A 19,907-nucleotide genomic window follows, 5' to 3' on the forward strand; every position below is an offset into this window, starting at 1 on the left:
AATTTGTCCTGAATTGATACTCTCAGTAGTGTGCCACCAGAGGCCACATCGTTACAGCTGTGCAGCTGTGATCCCCATGTAGCTTGCTGCAGAGATCATGCCTAATTGGCAGACACTTTCTGAATTCGCCTAGGTGAGCTGAGAGATCCAAGGACCCTCTGGCTGTGGTTAGCTGGTATCCTTCCATCTTTGGCAGTCTCTGGGATCAGATTTACATACCCTCTGGAGGAGATTCAGGTTAGGGCACTGTTACTTGGAGCCAGTGCTCTAACCAGCTATCGAGATCCACACACTTGTCATCCTCCTGCTTCCACCTACAGGGCCATCAGGAATAGTGGAGAAATCGTGTGGCAGAACCCCGCCCAGGCGGTACTCACCGCTCTGCTGTGGCACGCAGCTCCGCCAAGTTACTGCGCAGCGTGGCAGCTTGGCGCCATAGCAGCAGGATCCCGCTGTGCTCATTGCTTAAGTACGAGCCAGAGCTCTGAGGAAATAAGAGTGGGACGTGAGGGGCTGTGAGTACAGAGGTGACATCTCAAAATTCAGGAGTTCACCAAGGGAGTGCCATGGCCAAGGCCCAGTCTCCATCCCGTCCTTTCTGCAGCCTAACCTCGTGTGTGCACACACCCTGAGCAGAGGTTTCCATTGAGTTGTCAGCAGTGATGTCCAGCCCCCTTTTGTGAGTGGATACAGTTAATGGAGAACCCTGCAAGGTGTACGCGCCATTCCACCTTCCCCACAATGTACATCGCTTTGCATTTATCAGCACTGATTTTCGTCCCCCATTGTGCTGCCCACTCCCCTGGCTTGTTCAGGTCTCTCTGATGTTGCTCTCTGCTCCTTGCTGCCCTAAATATCTATGTATCATCTGAAGACTGTGCCCCTCACTGCTCTGCACCCCCCGCCAGGTCATTAATACATTTATTAAACCGCATTGGCTCTAGAACTTCAGCTTGGCTTCAGCTCTCAGCTCCAGGGAAGTCACCTTCTTTGACCCACCCTGCTGTGTTTAAGCTCAGACCAGTAACAGGCTACATGGGCATATTTAGAAATGGAGCTGGTGTAAACCAGCACAGTTCCATTGACGTCAGGGGGCCAAGCGCCCAGGTGGTCTAAACTGGCATCACTCCACTGAAGTCAACAATAAAAAACCAAACCACAATGCCCAGCGGAAGGACTCACCTCCCTGCCTTTGCCCCACTTGGATGCTCTCTGCTCTAGCTCGCCTCTCAGCCTGTGCAGGTCTGATGTTGCCCTCTCCAGCTCCCTCGCCAGTCTCTGATTGGAGCATTTCATCTGGTCCAGCTGTTCCCGCAGCAGCATGTTCATCTGGGAAAGGCTGGTGCTCCTAGGGCAGAACAAGCCAGATATTGGTTTCCCCTGCTCTTCAGCACTAGCACTAGAGGGCAGCTCCGATCTCCAGGTACTCCCTGTGCTCCAGCAATCCTGCCCCAGTAACAGGAGCACCCTCTCCTGTGTGGGACACTCCGTCTCCAGGCTCAGTCCATCGAACATTTACCCTCCTATGGAAGGAGATGAAGAGAATACAGTCTCCATGCCTTGGATTCTGATCTCCAGAGCAAAGCTGTGTGACATGCACTGCTCCTGCAACAGACCATTCTTCAGAAGCAAAGGTGTGGAGACGCCAAACCTATTTCACTGCACTTACCGTTCCAGGCCCTTCGAGTAGCCCTGAGCTAATGACCGCACAGTCAGAGAACATCAGGCAATAATAATGCTTAGCACCTGTACAGAGCACTGCATTTCTCAAAGAACTGTATGAACATTAACACATTGTTCCTTCATTTGGCCCTGGGAAGTAGGGAATGATCATCCCCATCTCATTATGGGAATTAATTCCTTTGGGCTACAATTGAGAAACACCATCCTCTGCTCAGGGGCCTGTACACAAATATTACACTAAATGGAGTGGCCACAGCTCAGACAATGACCCAACTTGGGATCCCTCAACTAGCCTGAGAACTGTAACCTTCACAAACATATAGACGCTGAGGCCAGAAGGGAGCGTTGTGCTATCTAATCTAACTCCTGCAGAGCACAGGCCAGAGCAGCTCACTCAGTGATTCCTGCAGCAATCCCACGAATTCTGGTTGAGCTAGAGCACATTTTAGAAAGACAACCTTTATCCTCAAGTGCCTGGGGAAGAGCCAGTCCTCTGCAGTGGGCCTGAGAGGCTCACAGATCCTGACTTTGTGGGGGCCAAGGAGGGAGCACATTCTGGAGCGGAGGTCAGAACACCCTGCCCTCAGCACCTTTCCAACGGGACCCATCTCTGCACATCCCACAAGCAGCGGTATGGCATGTGGAGAGCAGTCACCCCAAACCCCGCATCAGCATGGGAAGAACAGTCAGCAGTCAGCCCAAACCCCATCTGGGCACGGGGAGAACAGTCAGCGGTCAGCCCAAACCCCACCTGGGCATGGGGAGAACGGTCAGCGGTCAGCCCAAACCCCACTCTGGCATGGGGACAGAAGTCACTCCAAACTCTGCGCATTAGCACAGGGACAGCAGTCACCCCAAACCCCACTTTGGCATGGGGACAGACATCACTCCAAACTCTGTATAAGTTTAAATCAATGCCTTGAAGTCATTTCCGAAAGCAGCAGGGAACAGGGCAGACCTCAGGCCCCTTGCGCTGAATGGGTAACCACATCCTGTGCCGGCTCACACTTCCCAATGCTCTCAAGGTGCCTCCTCTGTCTGCTAAACTCTCCCATCTCAGGATCTCCCAGGACCTCCCTCCTGCCACCTCCCACCAGCAGCCCATCTAAACTCCAACCAGGGAACCTTGCTGCGGCCCCACCACAGACACAACCCTGCATCCTTATGGATCCCAGCAAGAAACCACAGGTAGATCTGGCATCCTAGGTGAAAGCATACTGAGAAAGGTGGCACCTGAGCATGCTGACTAGCAGCAATATGTGCAGGACTGGCCCCCACAATGCCTCCAAAACAGCCACTATTTCATCTCCTGGTTTCTGAGGATTAGCCCTTTGATAGCTGGAGATTATAGAGCAGCAGGTGGTAGAAAGGGATCCCAGTGGGTGCTAGCTGATGCAGCTGGGTTGGAGACTGTTGTATGCATGGGGGTATTCTGAACAGCAACCCCCCATCATTTGCCTTTGCTGGGTGGCTCAGCTCCCTGGGCGGGATCACAGCGGGGCTGAGTCACAAACAGAAAACAACAACCTCCTCAGCCGCTCTGCTGTGCAGGAGGGGGGAAAGACACATGAGTGTATCTATCTGCTGCAGAGAACGGCAAAGAGCTAAAAATTGAGCAAAGAAATCAAAGCACCAAGCTGCACCACATGGCCAGGCTCTGAAATCTCAAACTGGAAACGTTGCACACCTGCATCCAAAATTACTGCTAGGGCTGGAGAGTTCAAGGGACTGCTAATGGGATACAGAGCCTGTTGCCTCTAGGTCCCCAGTTCAAATCCAGCTTAGGCGACTGCAAACTGTTACCATTAGAAAAGGAGTACTTGTGGCACCTTAGAGGCTAACCAGTTTATTGAGCATGAGCTTTCGTGAGCTACAGCTCACTTCATCGGATGCATAGCATATCGTGGAAACTGCAGAAGACATTATATACACACAGAGACCATGAAACAAAACTTCCTCCCACCCCACTCTCCTGTTGGTAACAGCTTATCTAAAGTGATCATCAAGTAGAGCCATTTCCAGCACTAATCCAGGTTTTCTCACCCCCCACCCCCCCCACACACCCGCCTCCAAAAACCACACACACAAACTCACTCTCCTGCTGGCAATAGCTCATCTTACAATGTGCACAGCAATAATCCAAGTTTAACCAGAACGTCTTGGGGGGGGGTTGTAGGAAAAAAACAAGGGGAGATAGGCTACCTTGCATAATGACTTAGCCACTCCCAGTCTCTATTCAAGCCCAAATTAATAGTATCCAATTTGCAAATGAATTCCAATTCAGCAGTTTCTCGCTGGAGTCTGGATTTGAAGTTTTTTTGCTTTAAGATAGCGACCCTCATGTCTGTGATTGCGTGACCAGAGAGATTGGAAGTGTTCTCCGACTGTTTATGAATGTTATAATTCTTGGAACATCTGATTTGTGTCCATTATTCTTTTACGTAGAGACTGTCCAGTTTGACCAATGTACATGGCAGAGGGGCATTGCTGGCACATGATGGCATATATCCGACATTGGTGGATGTGCAGGTGAACGAGCCTCTGATAGTGGTGGCTGATGTTGTTAGGCCCTGTGATGGTGTCCCCTGAAATAGATATGTGGGCACAGTTGGCAACGGGCTTTGTTGCAAGGATAGGTTCCTGGGTTAGTGGTTCTGTTGTGTGGTATGTGGTTGTTGGTGAGTATTCGCTTCAGGTTGGGGGGCTGTCTGTAGGCAAGGACTGGCCTTTCTCCCAAGATTTGTGAGAGTGTTGGTCATCCTTCAGGATAGGTTGTAGATCCTTAATAATGCGTTGGAGGGGTTTTAGTTGGGGGCTGAAGGTGACGGCTAGTGGCGTTCTGTAATTTTCTTTGTTAGGCCTGTCCTGTAGTAGGTGACTTCTGGGAACTCTTCTGGCTCTATCAATCTTGTTTCTTCACTTCCGCAGGTGGGTATTGTAGTTGTAAGAATGCTTGATAGAGATCTTGTAGGTGTTTGTCTCTGTCCTGAGGGGTTGGAGCAAATGCGGTTGTATCGCAGAGCTTGGCTGTAGACGATGGATCGTGTGGTGTGGTCAGGGGTGAGGTTTGATGGTGGGATGGAAATTGTTGAAATCATGGTGGAATGATAACACCATCCTGGCCACTATGGATGTAGAAGCCCTCTACACCAACATTCCACACAAAGATGGACTACAAAGCCATCAAGAACACACTATCCCCGATAATGTCACGGCTAACCTGGTGGCTGAACTTTGTGACTTTGTCCTTACCCATAACTATTTTACATTTGGGGACAATGTATCCTTCAGATCAGCGGCACTGCTATGGGTACCCGCATGGCCCCACAGTATGCCAACATTTTTATGGCTGATTTAGAACAAACGCTTCCTCAGCTCTCGTCCCCTAACGCCCCTACTTTACTTGCGCTATATGATGACATCTTCATCATCTGGACCCATGGAAAAGAAGCCCTTGAGGAATTCCACCATGATTTCAACAATTTTCCATCCCACCATCAACCTCAGCCTGGTCCAGTCCAGCACAAGAGATCCACTTCCTGGACACTACAGTGCCTAAATAAACGATGGTCACATCAACACCACCCTATAACCGGAAACCTACTGACCGCTATTCCTACCTACATGCCTCCAGCTTTCACCCTGACCACACCACACGATCCATCGTCTACAGCCAAGCTCTGCGATACAACCACATTTGCTCCAACCCCTCAGACAGAGACAAACACCTACAAGATCTCTATCAAGCATTCTTACAACTACAATACCCACCTGCGGAAGTGAAGAAACAGATTGATAGAGCCAGAAGAGTTCCCAGAAGTCACCTACTACAGGACAGGCCTAACAAAGAAAATAACAGAACGCCACTAGCCGTCACCTTCAGCCCCCAACTAAAACCCCTCCAACGCATTATTAAGGATCTACAACCTATCCTGAAGGATAACCCAACACTCTCACAAATCTTGGGAGAAAGGCCAGTCCTTGCCTACAGACAGCCCCCCAACCTGAAGCGAATACTCACTAACAACCACATACCACACAACAGAACCACTAACCCAGGAACCTATCCTTGCAACAAAGCCCGTTGCCAACTGTGCCCACATATCGATTCAAGGGGACACCATCACAGGGCCTAACAACATCAGCCACACTATCAGAGGCTCGTTCACGCTGCACATCACCACCAATGTGATATATGCCATCATGTGCCAGCAATGCCCCTCTGCACATGTACACTGGTCAAACTGGACAGTCTCTACGTAAAAGAATAAATGGACACAAATCAGATGTCAAGAATTATAACATTCATAAACCAGTCGGAGAACACTTCAATCTCTCTGGTCACGCAATCACAGACATGAGGGTCGCTATCTTAAAGCAAAAAAACTTCAAATCCAGACTCCAGCGAGAAACTGCTGAATTGGAATTCATTTGCAAATTGGATACTATTAATTTGGGCTTGAATAGAGACTGGGAGTGGCTAAGTCAATTATGCAAGGTAGCCTATCTCCCCTTGTTTTTTTCCTACAACCCCCCCCCCCAAGACGTTCTGGTTAAACTTGGATTATTGCTGTGCACATTGTAAGATGAGCTATTGCCAGCAGGAGAGTGAGTTTGTGTGTGTGGTTTTTGGAGGCGGGTGTGTGGGGGGGGTGGGGGGTGAGAAAACCTGGATTAGTGCTGGAAATGACCCACCTTGATTATCATGCGCATTATAAAGAGAGGTTTCAAAGAGGGATGGGCTATTACCAGCAGGAGAGTGAGTTTGTATGTGTGTGTGTTGGGGGGGGGGGGGGAAGGGTGAGAAAACCTGGATTTGTGCTGGAAATGGCTCTACTTGATGATCACTTTAGATAAGCTGTTACCAACAGGAGAGTGGGGTGGGAGGAAGTTTTGTTTCATGGTCTCTGTGTGTATATAATGTCTTCTGCAGTTTCCACGATATGCTATGCATCCGATGAAGTGAGCTGTAGCTCACGAAAGCTCATGCTCAAATAAACTGGTTAGTCTCTAAGGTGCCACAAGTACTCCTTTTCTTTTACGAATACAGACTAACACGGCTGTTACTCTGAAACCTGTTACCATTAGATGGCAGTTGAGTAACACCCAGCTCTATGCAATGCTCAGGTGCTGCAATTCTCAAACTTTAGCAACCCGAGGACCCCCATTTTGATTTAAAAATTTTCACAGACCCACCCCGCCCCCCAAGTTGGCTTCTAATTTTCCCTGGGGGTGCTCAACCCCCACTCAGCCCCAGGCCCCGTCCCAACACCACCCTTCCCCCCAAGGTTCCACCCCACTCCACCCCACCCCTCCTCTTTCCCACCTCTTTCTGCCCCCTCCCCCAAGTCCCCGTTCCTCCTCCTCCCTCCCAGTGCCTCCTGCCTGCCACAGAACAGCTGTTCAGCGGCGTGCAGGAGACACTGGGAGGGAGTGGGAGGAGTTGATCAGCAGGGCCAGTGGTCCCAGACATGACTTGCGGACCCCTGGAGTACCCTCATGAACCCACAGGGGTCCACAGACCCCAGTTTGAGAACCACCGCTCTAGAGTAACCTGCTCTCTCCTTTCCTTTGTACAAGGGATAAGGAGGGCCCACAGGTGCTCCTTGGACACAGCAGCCAGCCGCACCTCTGCTGCTCCTCCTCCAGGCGGGTAAGAGTGTTCTCCAGTTCTGTGCTGTGGTCATGCTCTGAGCAGCACAGGTGGGATTCTGTGGACTCCAGACGAGTCTGCAGCTGGGAGAGAGGAGTGACACATCAAAAGGGCAAGGATAGTAATGAGAGAGCAGAATGGCTCCCCGAGGACAAAGAACTTCACACAGGACGGACAGAAACAAACTGATAAACAGTAAAAATGGAGAATCAGCAGCTGGTAAAACCAGAGACCTTCTGTGAGGCAGAGAACCTCCCAGCCAACTGGGCCACTTTGGATAGACCGTTACCTGCATTTCAGGAGTCAGAGCCATTTATTTAAGGTCTTTTCTTTCCAAAGCTGCAACCAGAATCCATTCCAGATAAATGCAAAGAGCCAGATTCTCAGCTGGTGTAAATAGGCATATCTCAATTGAAATCAGTTAAGCTAAACTGATTTACACCAGGTGAGGATCTGCCCCAGAAACCCTGACATGGACTCTGGGGCCCCCATTTCCTCCCCAGTGTCACTGGGGCTGAAAGCTGTGATGCTGCTGTGTACGCTGAGGACTAACCATATTTCCCATTTTTCAAAAGGGAGGAAGGAAAACACTTCCAATCCTGGAGCTTTTCTTGTGTTTCCATGGGCAACCACAGGGCTGTGCTGTGCTCTCTTTCCTTCCTACAGAACTGGAGAAATGCTGAGAAAGGCCCAGTCCAGCAGCACTCCTTGAAGAATGGGTGAGTAGCAGAGCAGAGTGACTTTGCTGTGCGGTGTCTCCTCTGTGGGTTGCAATCCCCTTCTCTCACAGATCTCAAATGCGCCGGGCTTTGTAGTTTTCAAACTGCAGTGAAATCCCACTGTCGACCTATCCTGCTCTGCACTGCCCTGCCTGAAGTGTTCAGGCTGTTTACTCGAAAGGTGGTGATGGGATCCGGGTTTGTCATGCCACCCACACCAGGCTGCTTGGAAAGGCCCTAGAACCTTTTCAACTGTATCCACTTTTACTAAGAGAACCATACACAAAGGGGCATTTGCAACAGCTGTTTTGTTAGGTGAGCCTGACTGCCAAAAGAACACAGAAATTAAAACACAAAGGCATGATGGGATACTACTACAGTGACATCCTTGCGGATCTTAAACATAAAAAAGAAGCTTACAAGAAGTGGAAGATTGGACAAATGACCAGGGAAGAGTATAAAAATGTTGCTCGGGCATGTAGGAATGAAAATCAGGAGGGCCAAATCGCACCTGGAGCTGCAGCTAGCAAGAGATGTTAAGAGTAACAAGAAGGGTTTCTTCAAGTATGTTGGCACAAGAAGAAAGCCAAGGAAAGTGTGGGCCCCTTACTGAATGAGGGAGGCAACCTGGTGACAGAGGATGTGGAAAAAGCTAATGTACTCAATGCTTTTTTTGCCTCTGTCTTCACGAACAACGTCAGCTTCCAGACTGCTGCGCTGGGCAACACAGCATGGGGAGTAGGTGGCCAGCCCTCTGGGAGAAGAGGTGGTTAGGGACTATTTAGAAAAGCTGGACATGCACAAGTCCATGGGGCCGGATGCGTTGCATCCAAGAGTGCTAAAGGAGTTGGTGGATGTGATTGCAGAGCCATTGGCCATTATCTTTGAAAACTCATGGCGATCGGGAGAAGTCCCGAACAACTGGAAAAAGGCTAATGTAGTGCCCATCTTTAAAAAAGGGAAGAAGGAGGATCCTGGGAACTACAGGCCAGTCAGCCTCACCTCAGTCCCCGGAAAAATCATGCAGCAGGTCTTCAAGGAATCAATTCTGAAGCACTTAGAGGAGAGGAAAGTGATCAGGAACAGTCAGCATGGATTCACCAAGGGAAGGTCATGCCTGACTAATCTAATCCGCCTTCTATGATGAGATTACTGGTTTCTGTGGATGAAGGAAAAGCAGTGGATGTATTGTTTCTTGACTTTAGCAAAGCTTTTGACACGGTCTCCCACAGTATTCTTGTCAGCAAGTTAAAGAAGTATGGGCTGGATGAATGCACTATAAGGTGGGTAGAAAGTTGGCTAGATTGTCGGGCTCAATGGGTAGTGATCAATGGCTCCATGTCTAGTTGGCAGCCGGTGTCAAGTGGAGTGCCCCAGGGGTCGGTCCTGGGGCCGGTTTTGTTCAATATCTTCATAAATGATCTGGAGGATGGTGTGGATTGCATTTTCAGCAAATTTGCGAATGATACTAAACTAGGAGGAATGGTAGATATGGTGGCAGGTAGGGATAGGATAGAGAGGGACCTAGACAAATTGGAGGATTGGGCCAAAAGAAATCTGATGAGGTTCAACAAGGATAAGTGCAGGGTCCTGCACTTAGGATGGAAGAATCCAATGCACCGCTACAGACTAGGGACCGAATGGCTAGGCAGCAGTTCTGAGGAAAAGGACCTAGGGGTGACAGTGGACGAGAAACTGGATATGAGTCAACAGTGTGCCCTTGTTGCCAAGAAGGCCAATGGCATTTTGGGATGTATAAGTAGGCGCATAGGCCAGCAGATCGAGGTACATGATCGTTATCCCCTCTATGTGACATTGGTGACGCCTCATCTGGAGTACTGTGTCCCAGTTTTGGGCCCCACACTACAAGAAGGATGTGGAAACATTGGAGAGAGTCCAGCAAAGGGCAACAAAAAATGATTAGGGGTCTGGAACACATGACTTATGAGGAGAGGCTGAGGGAACTGGGATTGTTTAGTCTGCAGAAGAGAAGAATGAGGGGGGATTTGATGGCTGCTTTCAACTACCTGAGAGGTGGTTCCAAAGAGGATGGTTCTAGACTATTCTCAGTGGTAGAAGGTGACAGGACAAGGAGTAATGGTCTCAAGTTGCAGTGGGGGAGGTTTAGGTTGGACTATTAGGAAAAACTTTTTCACTAGGAGGGTGGTGAACACACTGGAATGCGTTACCTAGGGAGGTGGTAGAATCTCCTTCCTAGAAGTTTTTAAGGTCAGGCTTGACAAAGCCCTGGCTGGGATGATTTAGTTGGGGATTGGTCCTACTTTGAGCAGGGGGTTAGACTAGATGACTCCTGAGGTCCCTTCCAACCCTGATATTCTATGATTCTATACTATGGCAAATTTCTTGCGAAGTCAGAGTAAAACCATTGCATGATTCGGTCATACCCATTTCTCTGCATTGCCAGGACAATGAAAGCTGTACTGGACCATCTGTTTCTGGTGCTCAAATTCAGACGTTTTCTCTAGCAGCTGTTTGCTCCAGTTCCCCACATCTTTTCTTGTACTGTAGCACCTAGGCCGAGGCGCAGAAAGGGGAATTGGGGGAGGGGAATGAAAGGTTTAGAAAAAAAAGATGAGAGAGAGAAATGAGGGTAAGAGAAGCCCAGATTAGGATAATTAGTTGGAGCGTTACAGGCACTAAGGGTAAAATGATCACCCATGGGGCTACACTCTGTCAGTCCATGACGCTTACTGATGACAAAGGGTCCAGATTCGATGACCCACTAACATCAATGGGAGTCACTTCCACTGACTTCAGTGGGTTTTGGATCATGCCTTTAATGCAATATGAAAACTGTCACCTGGAAGACAGGAGAGGCATCTTAATGGTGACATACGAGTCCAGTCCCACACAGATCGAGCAGAGTGCCAAGCAAACTCTGTCTCGGAAACCGCATGTTCTCTTCCTAAAGTTGCAGCAGCGCAGGGGGTTACCCAGAGGTGCAGTGGGGGGGGGGGAAGGTTATCAAGAGGTGTGTGGGCGGGGGGGGGGGGTTAGCCAGAGGTGCAGCAGGGGTGGGGAAGGTTGCCCAGAGGTGCAATGGGAGGGGCTACCCAGAGGTGCAAAAGGGGTCGGGGAGGTTGCCAAGAGGTGCAGTGGGGGGTGGAGTGGGTTACCCAGAGGTGCAGCAGGGTTGGGGAAGGTTGTCCAGAGGTGCAATGGGAGGGGCTACCGAGAGGTGCAATGGGGGTCTGGGAGGTTGCCCAGAGGTGCAACAGGGGGTGGAGTGGGTTACCCAGAGGTGCCGCAGGGTTGGGGAAGGTTGCCAGATGGTGCAATGGGAGGGGCTACCCAGAGGTGCAACGGGGTCTGGGAGGTTGCCCAGAGGTGCAACAGGGGGTGGAGTGGGTTACCCAGAGGTGCAGTAGGGGTGGGGAAGGTTGCCCAGAGGTGCAATGGGCAGGGTTACCCAGAGGTGCAACAGGGGTCGGGGAGGTTGCCCAGAGGTGCAATGGGAGCAGAAGGGGTTACCCAGAGGTGCAGCAGGGTGGGAGGTTTCCCAGAGATGCAGTGGGGGAGGGGTTGCCCAGATTTGCAATAGGGGTGGGTGGGTTACCCAGAGAGGGGTTGCCCAGAGGTAAGGCTGCCTTGTTCATAACACTAACAGAAATCAAGAGCATGCTGCATGTCCCTTCCTGCTCCCGCGGGAGACACAGTGCCTTGCCCAACACATGCCCGTGTCACAGCCTGGACTCTGAGCAGACTGAGCCTAGTGCCCAGGTCGTGTGAATTGGAGCAGCACCACAGCTGCAGTACAGCTGTCCCATTCAGACCAGATACCCAAAGCAATGGCTGGGCAAACTAGACAGTCAGTTTTTTCTATGCCCCATCCTAGGTACCCTGCGATTTGCTCATTGGGAGGCTGGCATGGGTTTGGGTACCTACCTTGTTCTGGAGCCTCTGGACCAGCTGAGCCTGGCGCTGCTGCCCCTCCTGATAGGCCTGCAGCTTGCACTCGTACGCCTTCTCGACATTTTCGAACCGCTGCCTCAGTTCCATGAGCACCAGGTTGCCATCCCCCTCCTGCTGGGCTGCTTCCACCCACAGTGCCTTATCCAGCTGGAAAAGCAGAGACCCCCAAGAGCTGAGCTCTGTCCTGAACCTTGGCAGCCCCCGCAGCAGAACAAGGGGCAGCAGAGAGTGGTGGCAGGCCAGCAGCACACTGGTAGACACTCTGTGTGAGCCATGTGAATAATAAACCCCTCCAGGGGGCAGCAGGGATAGGAAGGAAACAGCCAGCGCTGTGTGCACTCCCGCAAGGTGCAGGCCTGGTTCCTACCACAGACAGACAGCCATCCACCTCAATCCTGAGTCTTGATGCTTTGATTCAAGGAGCCCCCCAGGGCCTCAGACACAGCACAGTCTCCCCTCCCTGGTGCAAGGCAGGTGGCTTCCTCTTGCAGTCCCCCTCCCTACCTCCTGAAGAGCTCTGGGGCAAGAATTCACTGGTGCATCTGGCTGGTCACCCTGTGTTGGCTCCTTTAATGCTCTGGCTGAACCCTCCGCAGGGGTCTAGCACACCCTCCCCCCACTCCCTGCTCTTCTGCAGCAGAAGAGAAGGCCAAACTTCCCCCTCCCCCAGCCACTCCAGTATCAGCGCTCCCCAACCTCCCACTCTTGCAGGGAGCTAGAGAACAGCCTCTTTACAGTTCGTCTTTGCTGAAGACCAGAGAATGATGGTTGCCAGGAATTCAGCCAGCGGCGGGCAGTGCTGTAATTCAGAGGACTGCAATAGCCATGAAATGATACCAGTAATAATAATAATTCTTAGCCTGTCCACAGTGCATCTCCCTGTAGAGCTCCCAGGTGGATTCACATCACTATCTCCATTCCACAGGCAGAGCCATATGAACTTAAGGGACTTGCCTAAGGCCACCCACCAAGTCTCTGGCAGAGTTGAGCTCAGAACCCAGGTCTCTCAACAACTCTCCAGCTCAGATCCCTCACCTTGTTCCAATCTGTGTATCTGCCCATGTGAATACATGTGGCACTATTAACACCCAGGCATTTCCTGCACGCCGAGCTCATCAGGGGATCCTCAGTCACTGGCATCAGAATGTTTCCCTTGCAAGTGGCCAGAACAACATGGCTACTCCTTGCTATTAGCTATTAGCAAAGTGTTTTGCACTCAGACACAGCAGACTTGGGGGGTTTAGATTTCAAGGTGCCCTGCAAGGGGTAAGGAAAGAATAAGCCATGTGCAGAACATGTGCAACCTGACTTGAAGGAGGCAGGAATTGAGCTGGGTTATTTTTTTTAATTATTATTATTATTACCACAGAGCAGGAGATTTTTATAAAAATACATCATTATGCAAGACCCTTTGGTGTTGACCATAATGCTACTACTACAAACTTTCTAAAGAGGCACTATGGAGCAACCAGCAGTAATTTCCTGAAACACTCAGCCTCCCCTATTGGCTAGCCTAATGCAACAGCTGAGTTTGATGATGTGTGCGTAATAGTGATATGCTGGGGCATTTCATACAGTGATTCATGACTCTGGGGAACCTACAAAGGTAACAAGGCCCATTTAGAACGACTTAAGTGCTGAAAGCCCTTCTGCTTTGCTATCAGGGGCATCAACACATTAAGGTCCTGAGCCTGCAAACACTTTCCCATGACACTTTGCACAGGGGAGGACTCCCACTAAATTTAGTGGGACCTGTCAAGGTTCCTTCCCCACTCTGAACTCTACGGTACAGATGTGGGGACCTCCATGAAAACCTCCTAAGCTTACTTTTACCAGCTTAAGTTAAAACTTCCCCAAGGTACAAACTATTTTACCTTTTGCCCTTGGACTTTCGCTGCCACCACCAAACGTCTAACCAGTATTATTATTATCAGGAAAGAGTCCGTTTGGAAACGTCTTTCCCCCCCAAAATCCTCCCAAATCTTACACCCCCTTTCCTGGGGAAGGTTTGATAAAAATCCTCACCAATTTGCATAGGTGACCACAGACCCAAACTCTTGGATCTTAAGAATAATGAAAAAGCAATCAGGTTCTTAAAAGAAGAATTTTAATAGAGGTAAAAAGAATCACCTCTGTAAAATCAGGATGGTAAATACCTTACAGGGTAATTCAATTCAAAACACAGAGAATCCCTCTAGGCAAAACCTTAAGTTACAAAAAGACACAAAACCAGGAATATCCATTCCTTTCAGCACAGCGTATTTTCTCAGCCATCTAAACAAACAAAATCTAACGCATATCTAGCTAGATTACTTACTAAGTTCTAAGACTCCATTCCTGTTCTGTCCCCAGCAAAAGCATCACCCAGACAGAGAGAGAGAGAGAGGCTTTGTTTCTTCCTCCCCCCAGCTTTTGAAAGTAACTTGTCTCCTCATTGGTCATTTTGGTCAGGTGCCAGCGAGGTTATTATAGCTTCTTAACTCTTTACAGGTGAAAGGGTTTTGCCTCTGGCCAGGAAGGATTTTAAAGGTGTTTACCCTTCCCTTTATATTTATGACAGGACCACTCACGGGCATAAAGGTACTTCATGTGTCAAAGGGTGTGACTTCACTGCAGAGTTAGCCCAGGCCATCTGCATCCATGCTACAGAGGTGAGGTGTAGGGGAACATGTGGGGTCAAATGCCCCCCCATATTGGCCTGCTGGGGGGTGGGAGGAGGGAGAGGGGCTCTGTCCTCCTGCTGTGCCTGCCCCTGACGTGCTTGACCCCTGTACCAGGCAGCTGGGCTGCGTGGGAAGCGGAGGCGGTGGAAGCAGCCGTTTCTCAAGCTGGCTGCTCTGGGTCGCTGCTTTGTGCAGCACGGGGGCTGCCTGAGAGATCCTGGCTGGGGAGACGGTGGGACACACACACATGCCCCGACCCCCACCTGGGCCCAGCTGCTGGGGACAGGGGAAAAGTGAGCAGGAGTCCCCTCTCCCCCGCCATGTTTCCGGCTCGCTCAGCTGCAGTCCCTGGTAGCCAGGCCCGTGGCAGGGATAGGGGACAGCCTGCTGCCACTGCCCCAGCCAGGCTCTCTCTCAGGCAGCTGCTTCACCGCAGAATAGTGAGCGGAGCCGCAGGCTTGAGCTACCTGAGAAGCGGCTCCCTCCTGCTCCCCGCCCAGGCCTGGCTGCCAGGGAGAGCGACCAAAAGTGCTGGGGGGTACACAGCAGAAGAAGGACAGAGCCCTCCCCTCACAGGTGGGGAGAGCATGTGCTGGGTGCAGGGCAGGGTGGGGTGTCGCTGGGCAGAGGAGACACGTGGGGCAGTCACGTGTCCTCCCCTTTAGATTGTGTCTACCCCCGCATATGGGGAGGTACAAGTCATCTATAGCACAGGTGTGAGCAGCCACACCCTGGTTACTGGGTCCTCACTGGTGCTTGGCTCCCCTGGGTGTCACTTCGACTGCTGGGGCACAGCCCATAGTCGTTAGTATTGCACTAAGCTGAGTGGCTCTATGATTGCTTCCTATGTCTGTTATACTGGGCACGCAGGGGGAATTGTGAGAAGGCACTGAAGGACTATCAGCACTCTGAGGAATTTAGCTTGCATCCTTGCTGCAAAGTGGGCGGCTATCAGCCCGAGTGAAAACAGCACATGGGCTCTAACAAATAACCCAGCCAGTCTGGCTAGTCTGGGCTGAAAGCACCATAAAACGGGAGACAGGTTTGTGTGGGTGGAAAGGAGTGAGTTGGGGCAATACAAACCAACCCTGTAGGGAAGACAGTGTTTGCAGTGTCTCCTGTTTATTAGTGCCTTGTGCGGCAATGCTGCTGTACAGACACTGAGTAGCTGATGATTTATACGTTATTTGTTGTTGTTATTATTATTGTAACACCCAGTGCAAAGTGCTCTACAAGCAAGGAACAAAAAGACAGCCCCTGTCCCAAAAAGCTGACAAGTTAAATATGTCTAAGGCTCTGGTAGCACTTTTGTCAGTAAAACTTATGTCACTCAGGGGTGTGAAAAAACACCCCCCTGACTGACCTAAGTTTCATCAACAGAAGCACTGGTGCGGACAGTGCATGTTGGTGGAAGACATTCTCCTGCCCACAGAGCTACCGCCACTTGTTGGGGGTGGTTTGATTATGCCAGCAGGAGAACTCTCTCCCGCTGGCATAGAGCGGCTACATGGGAGACCTTACAGCAGAGCAGCTGCCAGTGGCACAGCTGTGCCACTGTAAGGTCTCTAATGTAGACATAGCCTAAGAAACAACACGTGGCTTCAGCTAGACAAATAGATGGAGGAGCAGAAGGACACAGTCCTGGTCTAGTAGAACATAGCCACACACTCAAGGAATCAATTTTGAAGAACTTCAAGGAGAGGAAAGTGATCAGGAATAGTCAGCATGGATTCACCAAGAGCAAGTCATGCCTGACTAACCTAATTGCCTTCTACGATGAGATAACTGGCTCTGTGGATGAGGGGAAAGCAGTGGACGTGTTATTCCTGGACTTTAGCAAAGCTTTTGATATGGTCTCCCACAGTATTCTCACCAGCACGTTAAAGAAGTATGGGCTGGATGAATGGACTATAAGGTGGATAGAAAGCTGGCTAGATTGTACGGCTCAACAGATAGTGATCAATGGCTCCATGTCTAGTTGGCAGCCGGTATCAAGCAGAGTGCCTCAAGGGTCAGTCCTGGGGCTGGTTTTGTTCAATATCTTCATTAATGATCTGGAGAATGGCATGGACTGCACCCTCAGCAAGTTTGCAGATGACACTAAACTGGGAGGAGTGGTAGATATGCTGGAGGATAGGGATAGGATACAGAGGGACCTAGACAAATTAGAGGATTGGGCCAAAAGAAATCTGATGAGGTTCAACAAGGACAAGTGCAGAGTCCTGCACTTAGGACGGAAGAATCCCATGCATCGCTACAGACTAGGGACCAAATGGCTAGGCAGCAGTTCTGCAGAAAAGGACCTAGGCCTTACAGTGGATGAGAAGCTGGATAGGAGTCAACAGTATGCCCTTGTTGCCAAGAAGACCAATGGCATTTTGGGATGTATAAGTAGGGGCACTGCCAGCAGATCGAGGGACGTGATCGTTCCCCTCTATTCGATATTGGTGAGGCCTCATCTGGAGTACTGTGTCCAGTTTTGGGCCCCACACTACAAGAAGGATGTGGAAACATTGGAAAACATCCAGCGGTGGGCAACAAAAATGATTAGGGGACTTGAACACATGACTTATGAGGAGAGGCTGAGGGAACTGGGATTGTTTAGTCTGCAGAAGAGAAGAATGAGGGGGGGATTTGATAGCTGCTTTCAACTACCTGAAAGGGGGTTCTAAAGAGGATGGATCTAGGCTGTTCTCAGTGGTACCAGATGACAGAACGAGGACTAATGGTCTCAAGTTGCAGTGGGGGAGTTTTTGATATGGTCTCTTTAGGTTGGATATTAGGAAAAAAACTTTTTCACTAGGAGGGTGGTGAAGCACTGGAATGCATCACCTAGGGAGGTGGTGGAATCTCCTTCCTTAGAGGTTTTTAAGGTCAGGCTTGACAAAGCCCTGGCTGGGATGATTTAGTTGGGGATTGGTCCTGCTTTGAGCAGGGGGTTGGACTAGATGACCTCCTGAGGTCCCTTCCAACCCTGATATTCTATGATTCTGACTCACAAGGCACAGTTACCCAATTATAAGGTTCTCTTGGCTTCTATAGCCACTGTACCTTGTTATAAACATCCTCCCTCCATTGATGACACTACCCTCCACAGGCCAGGAGGATTCCTGCCTCACCCCAGAGACCTGGCTCCTAGATGGATGGAGACATTTACAGTATTATCACACAGAGAACAGGCAATTGGAAAGAATTTGGATTTGAATTTGGTGGTAGATGTTGGGAGAAGCCCCACAACCTCTTGATATTCACATAGAACATCTTGAGTTAGCTGGGCTTCTGGCAGAGTTGGGGCAGGAGAATTGGGCCCTTTATGTGTGATGCTGGCAGATCATGTGCTAGCTCATGCCAAGGTCCCTCTGTCTCAATTGAACACTGACAAATTCCGAGCTGGAATCCGTCTGGCTCACCTGAGTGTTGGCATGGTTAAAACAGGGGCTAGAATGGTAAGAATGTGTTTAGTGTTTAGACTTTATGGACTGCTGGTGAATGACTGCATGCATTCATTTCACTTCTAGCATGTGTATCCTGTGTTATAAGGTAATATTTGAGTGTTTGCACTCTAAGCCTCTGTGACCGTGTAAATCACCAGATAGGAGAGAGACACTAATGAGTGTAAAGTGCTGGTCTCCAACCGAAGGTGTTACATCCTGGCAGAGAACAAAGGTCCATCAACATCAGACAGACAAGAGTGGAGCATTAAAGAGGACAAAAGACTTTGTTGTTTACTCTCCCTCCAACCATGAAGATGAGTCTTGCAAGTGAATTCCTCCCATCAGCTGAGTTTGCAGCTCAAAGCAGAAGTGGGTAAGGGCATAGGCTACATGTAACTATTGAGAGTGGGGGCCACAATTTAAAGTTTGGGGTGGAAGAGCATGTGACCACCCCATGTGTTGACTTAGGGTGCAGGAACCTTTCAGCCCCACCTCCCTGGGCCAGAGCAGCCAATCCTGCTGGATCCTAGGGGGCTAGGGCCACAGGAGCAGGGAGCACATGCCTCTGGGCCAGCCCCAGACCCAAGAAGAGGGGACTCACCGCAACAAAGCTTCTCCCCCGAGCTCCAGCACCCTCGGGGACCCCTCAGCAGAGGGAGGAGCATGGGCAATGCCCCTAACTGAGGCTGAGCAGAGGAAATCTGCTCCCAGTGTCTTCCCCAGTGACTTCACCCCTTGCACCCAGCCCAGGGCTGCCATAGAATCATAGAATATCAAGGTTGGAAGGGACCTCAGGAGGTCATCTAGTCCAACCCCCTGCTCAAATCAGGACCAATCCCCAATTTTTGGCCCAGATCCCTAAATGGCCCCCTCAAGGATTGGCCACTGCTCAAACCATTGAGCTATCCCTCCCCTGAAACCCAGGGCTGACCTGCATGGCTGCAGAGCCCTCCCCTGACTGCAGAGCCCCAGGGGCGACAGCTGTCCAGTCAGGAGGGGGCTTTGTATCCAGGTCAGGGTTGGGATCACCAGTGGAGCTCTGAGGGGAAGCCTAAGACTGAAAGGTGTTGGGCCCAATCCTGTTTATCCCTTTTCCCAGATAATTTATAAATGTTGAATAGGACTGGTTCCAGTACAGACCCGTGGGGAAATCATTATTTACCTCTCTCCATTCTGAAAACTGACCATTTATTCCTACCCTTTGTTTTCTATCTTTTAACCAGTTACCAAACAATGAGAGGACCTTCCCTCTTATCCTTATTGCTCTGATCTTGGGTATAAGGGACCTGTCTGTCACTCTATGTTAAGGCTGCTATAGTGCCTGAGGAGTTTACACATGATAATTGGTTCGTGAAATTTAAGCACAGAACTCACCACCAATTTGGGGTTTGTGCCCGGTTCTTAACAGTTTGCCTTGAGGCTGGCACTCGTGGTTTTAAGTCACTGCAGGAAAGCTTGACACTCCTGACTCCTTGAGATTCACGGAGAACACTGAGAGTTAGCATGGCTACTGGCAGAGTTGGGACAGGAGAATTGGGCCTGTTATAAATAATCTTTTTAAAATTCTTGCTTGAAGACAACTAGGCTCCCCCTTGCTTGTTGATGTAGAACATGGCTGTGGTGTTGTCTGTGAGGACTGCCACACAATGGCCTTGTAGATGTCTGCGAAACACCTGACACACCAGGCGCACTGCCATCAGCTCTCACACATTGATGTGAAGAGATAGCTCAGATCCGGTCCATAGACCCTGCATTCAGAGGTCCCCGAGGTGGGCGCCCCACCCCAGAGATGACACTTCTGTGACTAGGGACAAGGAGCATT

At 50.2% G+C, this 19,907-nt stretch overlaps 1 protein-coding gene across 1 annotated transcript in view; it reads right to left on the minus strand.

Annotated features, from left to right (window-relative positions):
• CROCC2 (ciliary rootlet coiled-coil, rootletin family member 2) overlaps positions 1-19,907 on the minus strand; it is a 212,359-nt gene that overhangs the window by 159,403 nt on the left and 33,049 nt on the right. The window contains 6 exon segments of the mRNA XM_043522756.1: positions 378-484; positions 1,183-1,348; positions 7,313-7,419; positions 10,503-10,550; positions 10,552-10,587; positions 11,962-12,135. Coding sequence (XP_043378691.1) covers positions 378-484; positions 1,183-1,348; positions 7,313-7,419; positions 10,503-10,550; positions 10,552-10,587; positions 11,962-12,135 — 638 coding nt within the window.

This window comes from Chelonia mydas, chromosome 9, assembly GCF_015237465.2.
Source record: "Chelonia mydas isolate rCheMyd1 chromosome 9, rCheMyd1.pri.v2, whole genome shotgun sequence".
Classification (NCBI taxonomy): domain Eukaryota; kingdom Metazoa; phylum Chordata; order Testudines; family Cheloniidae; genus Chelonia; species Chelonia mydas.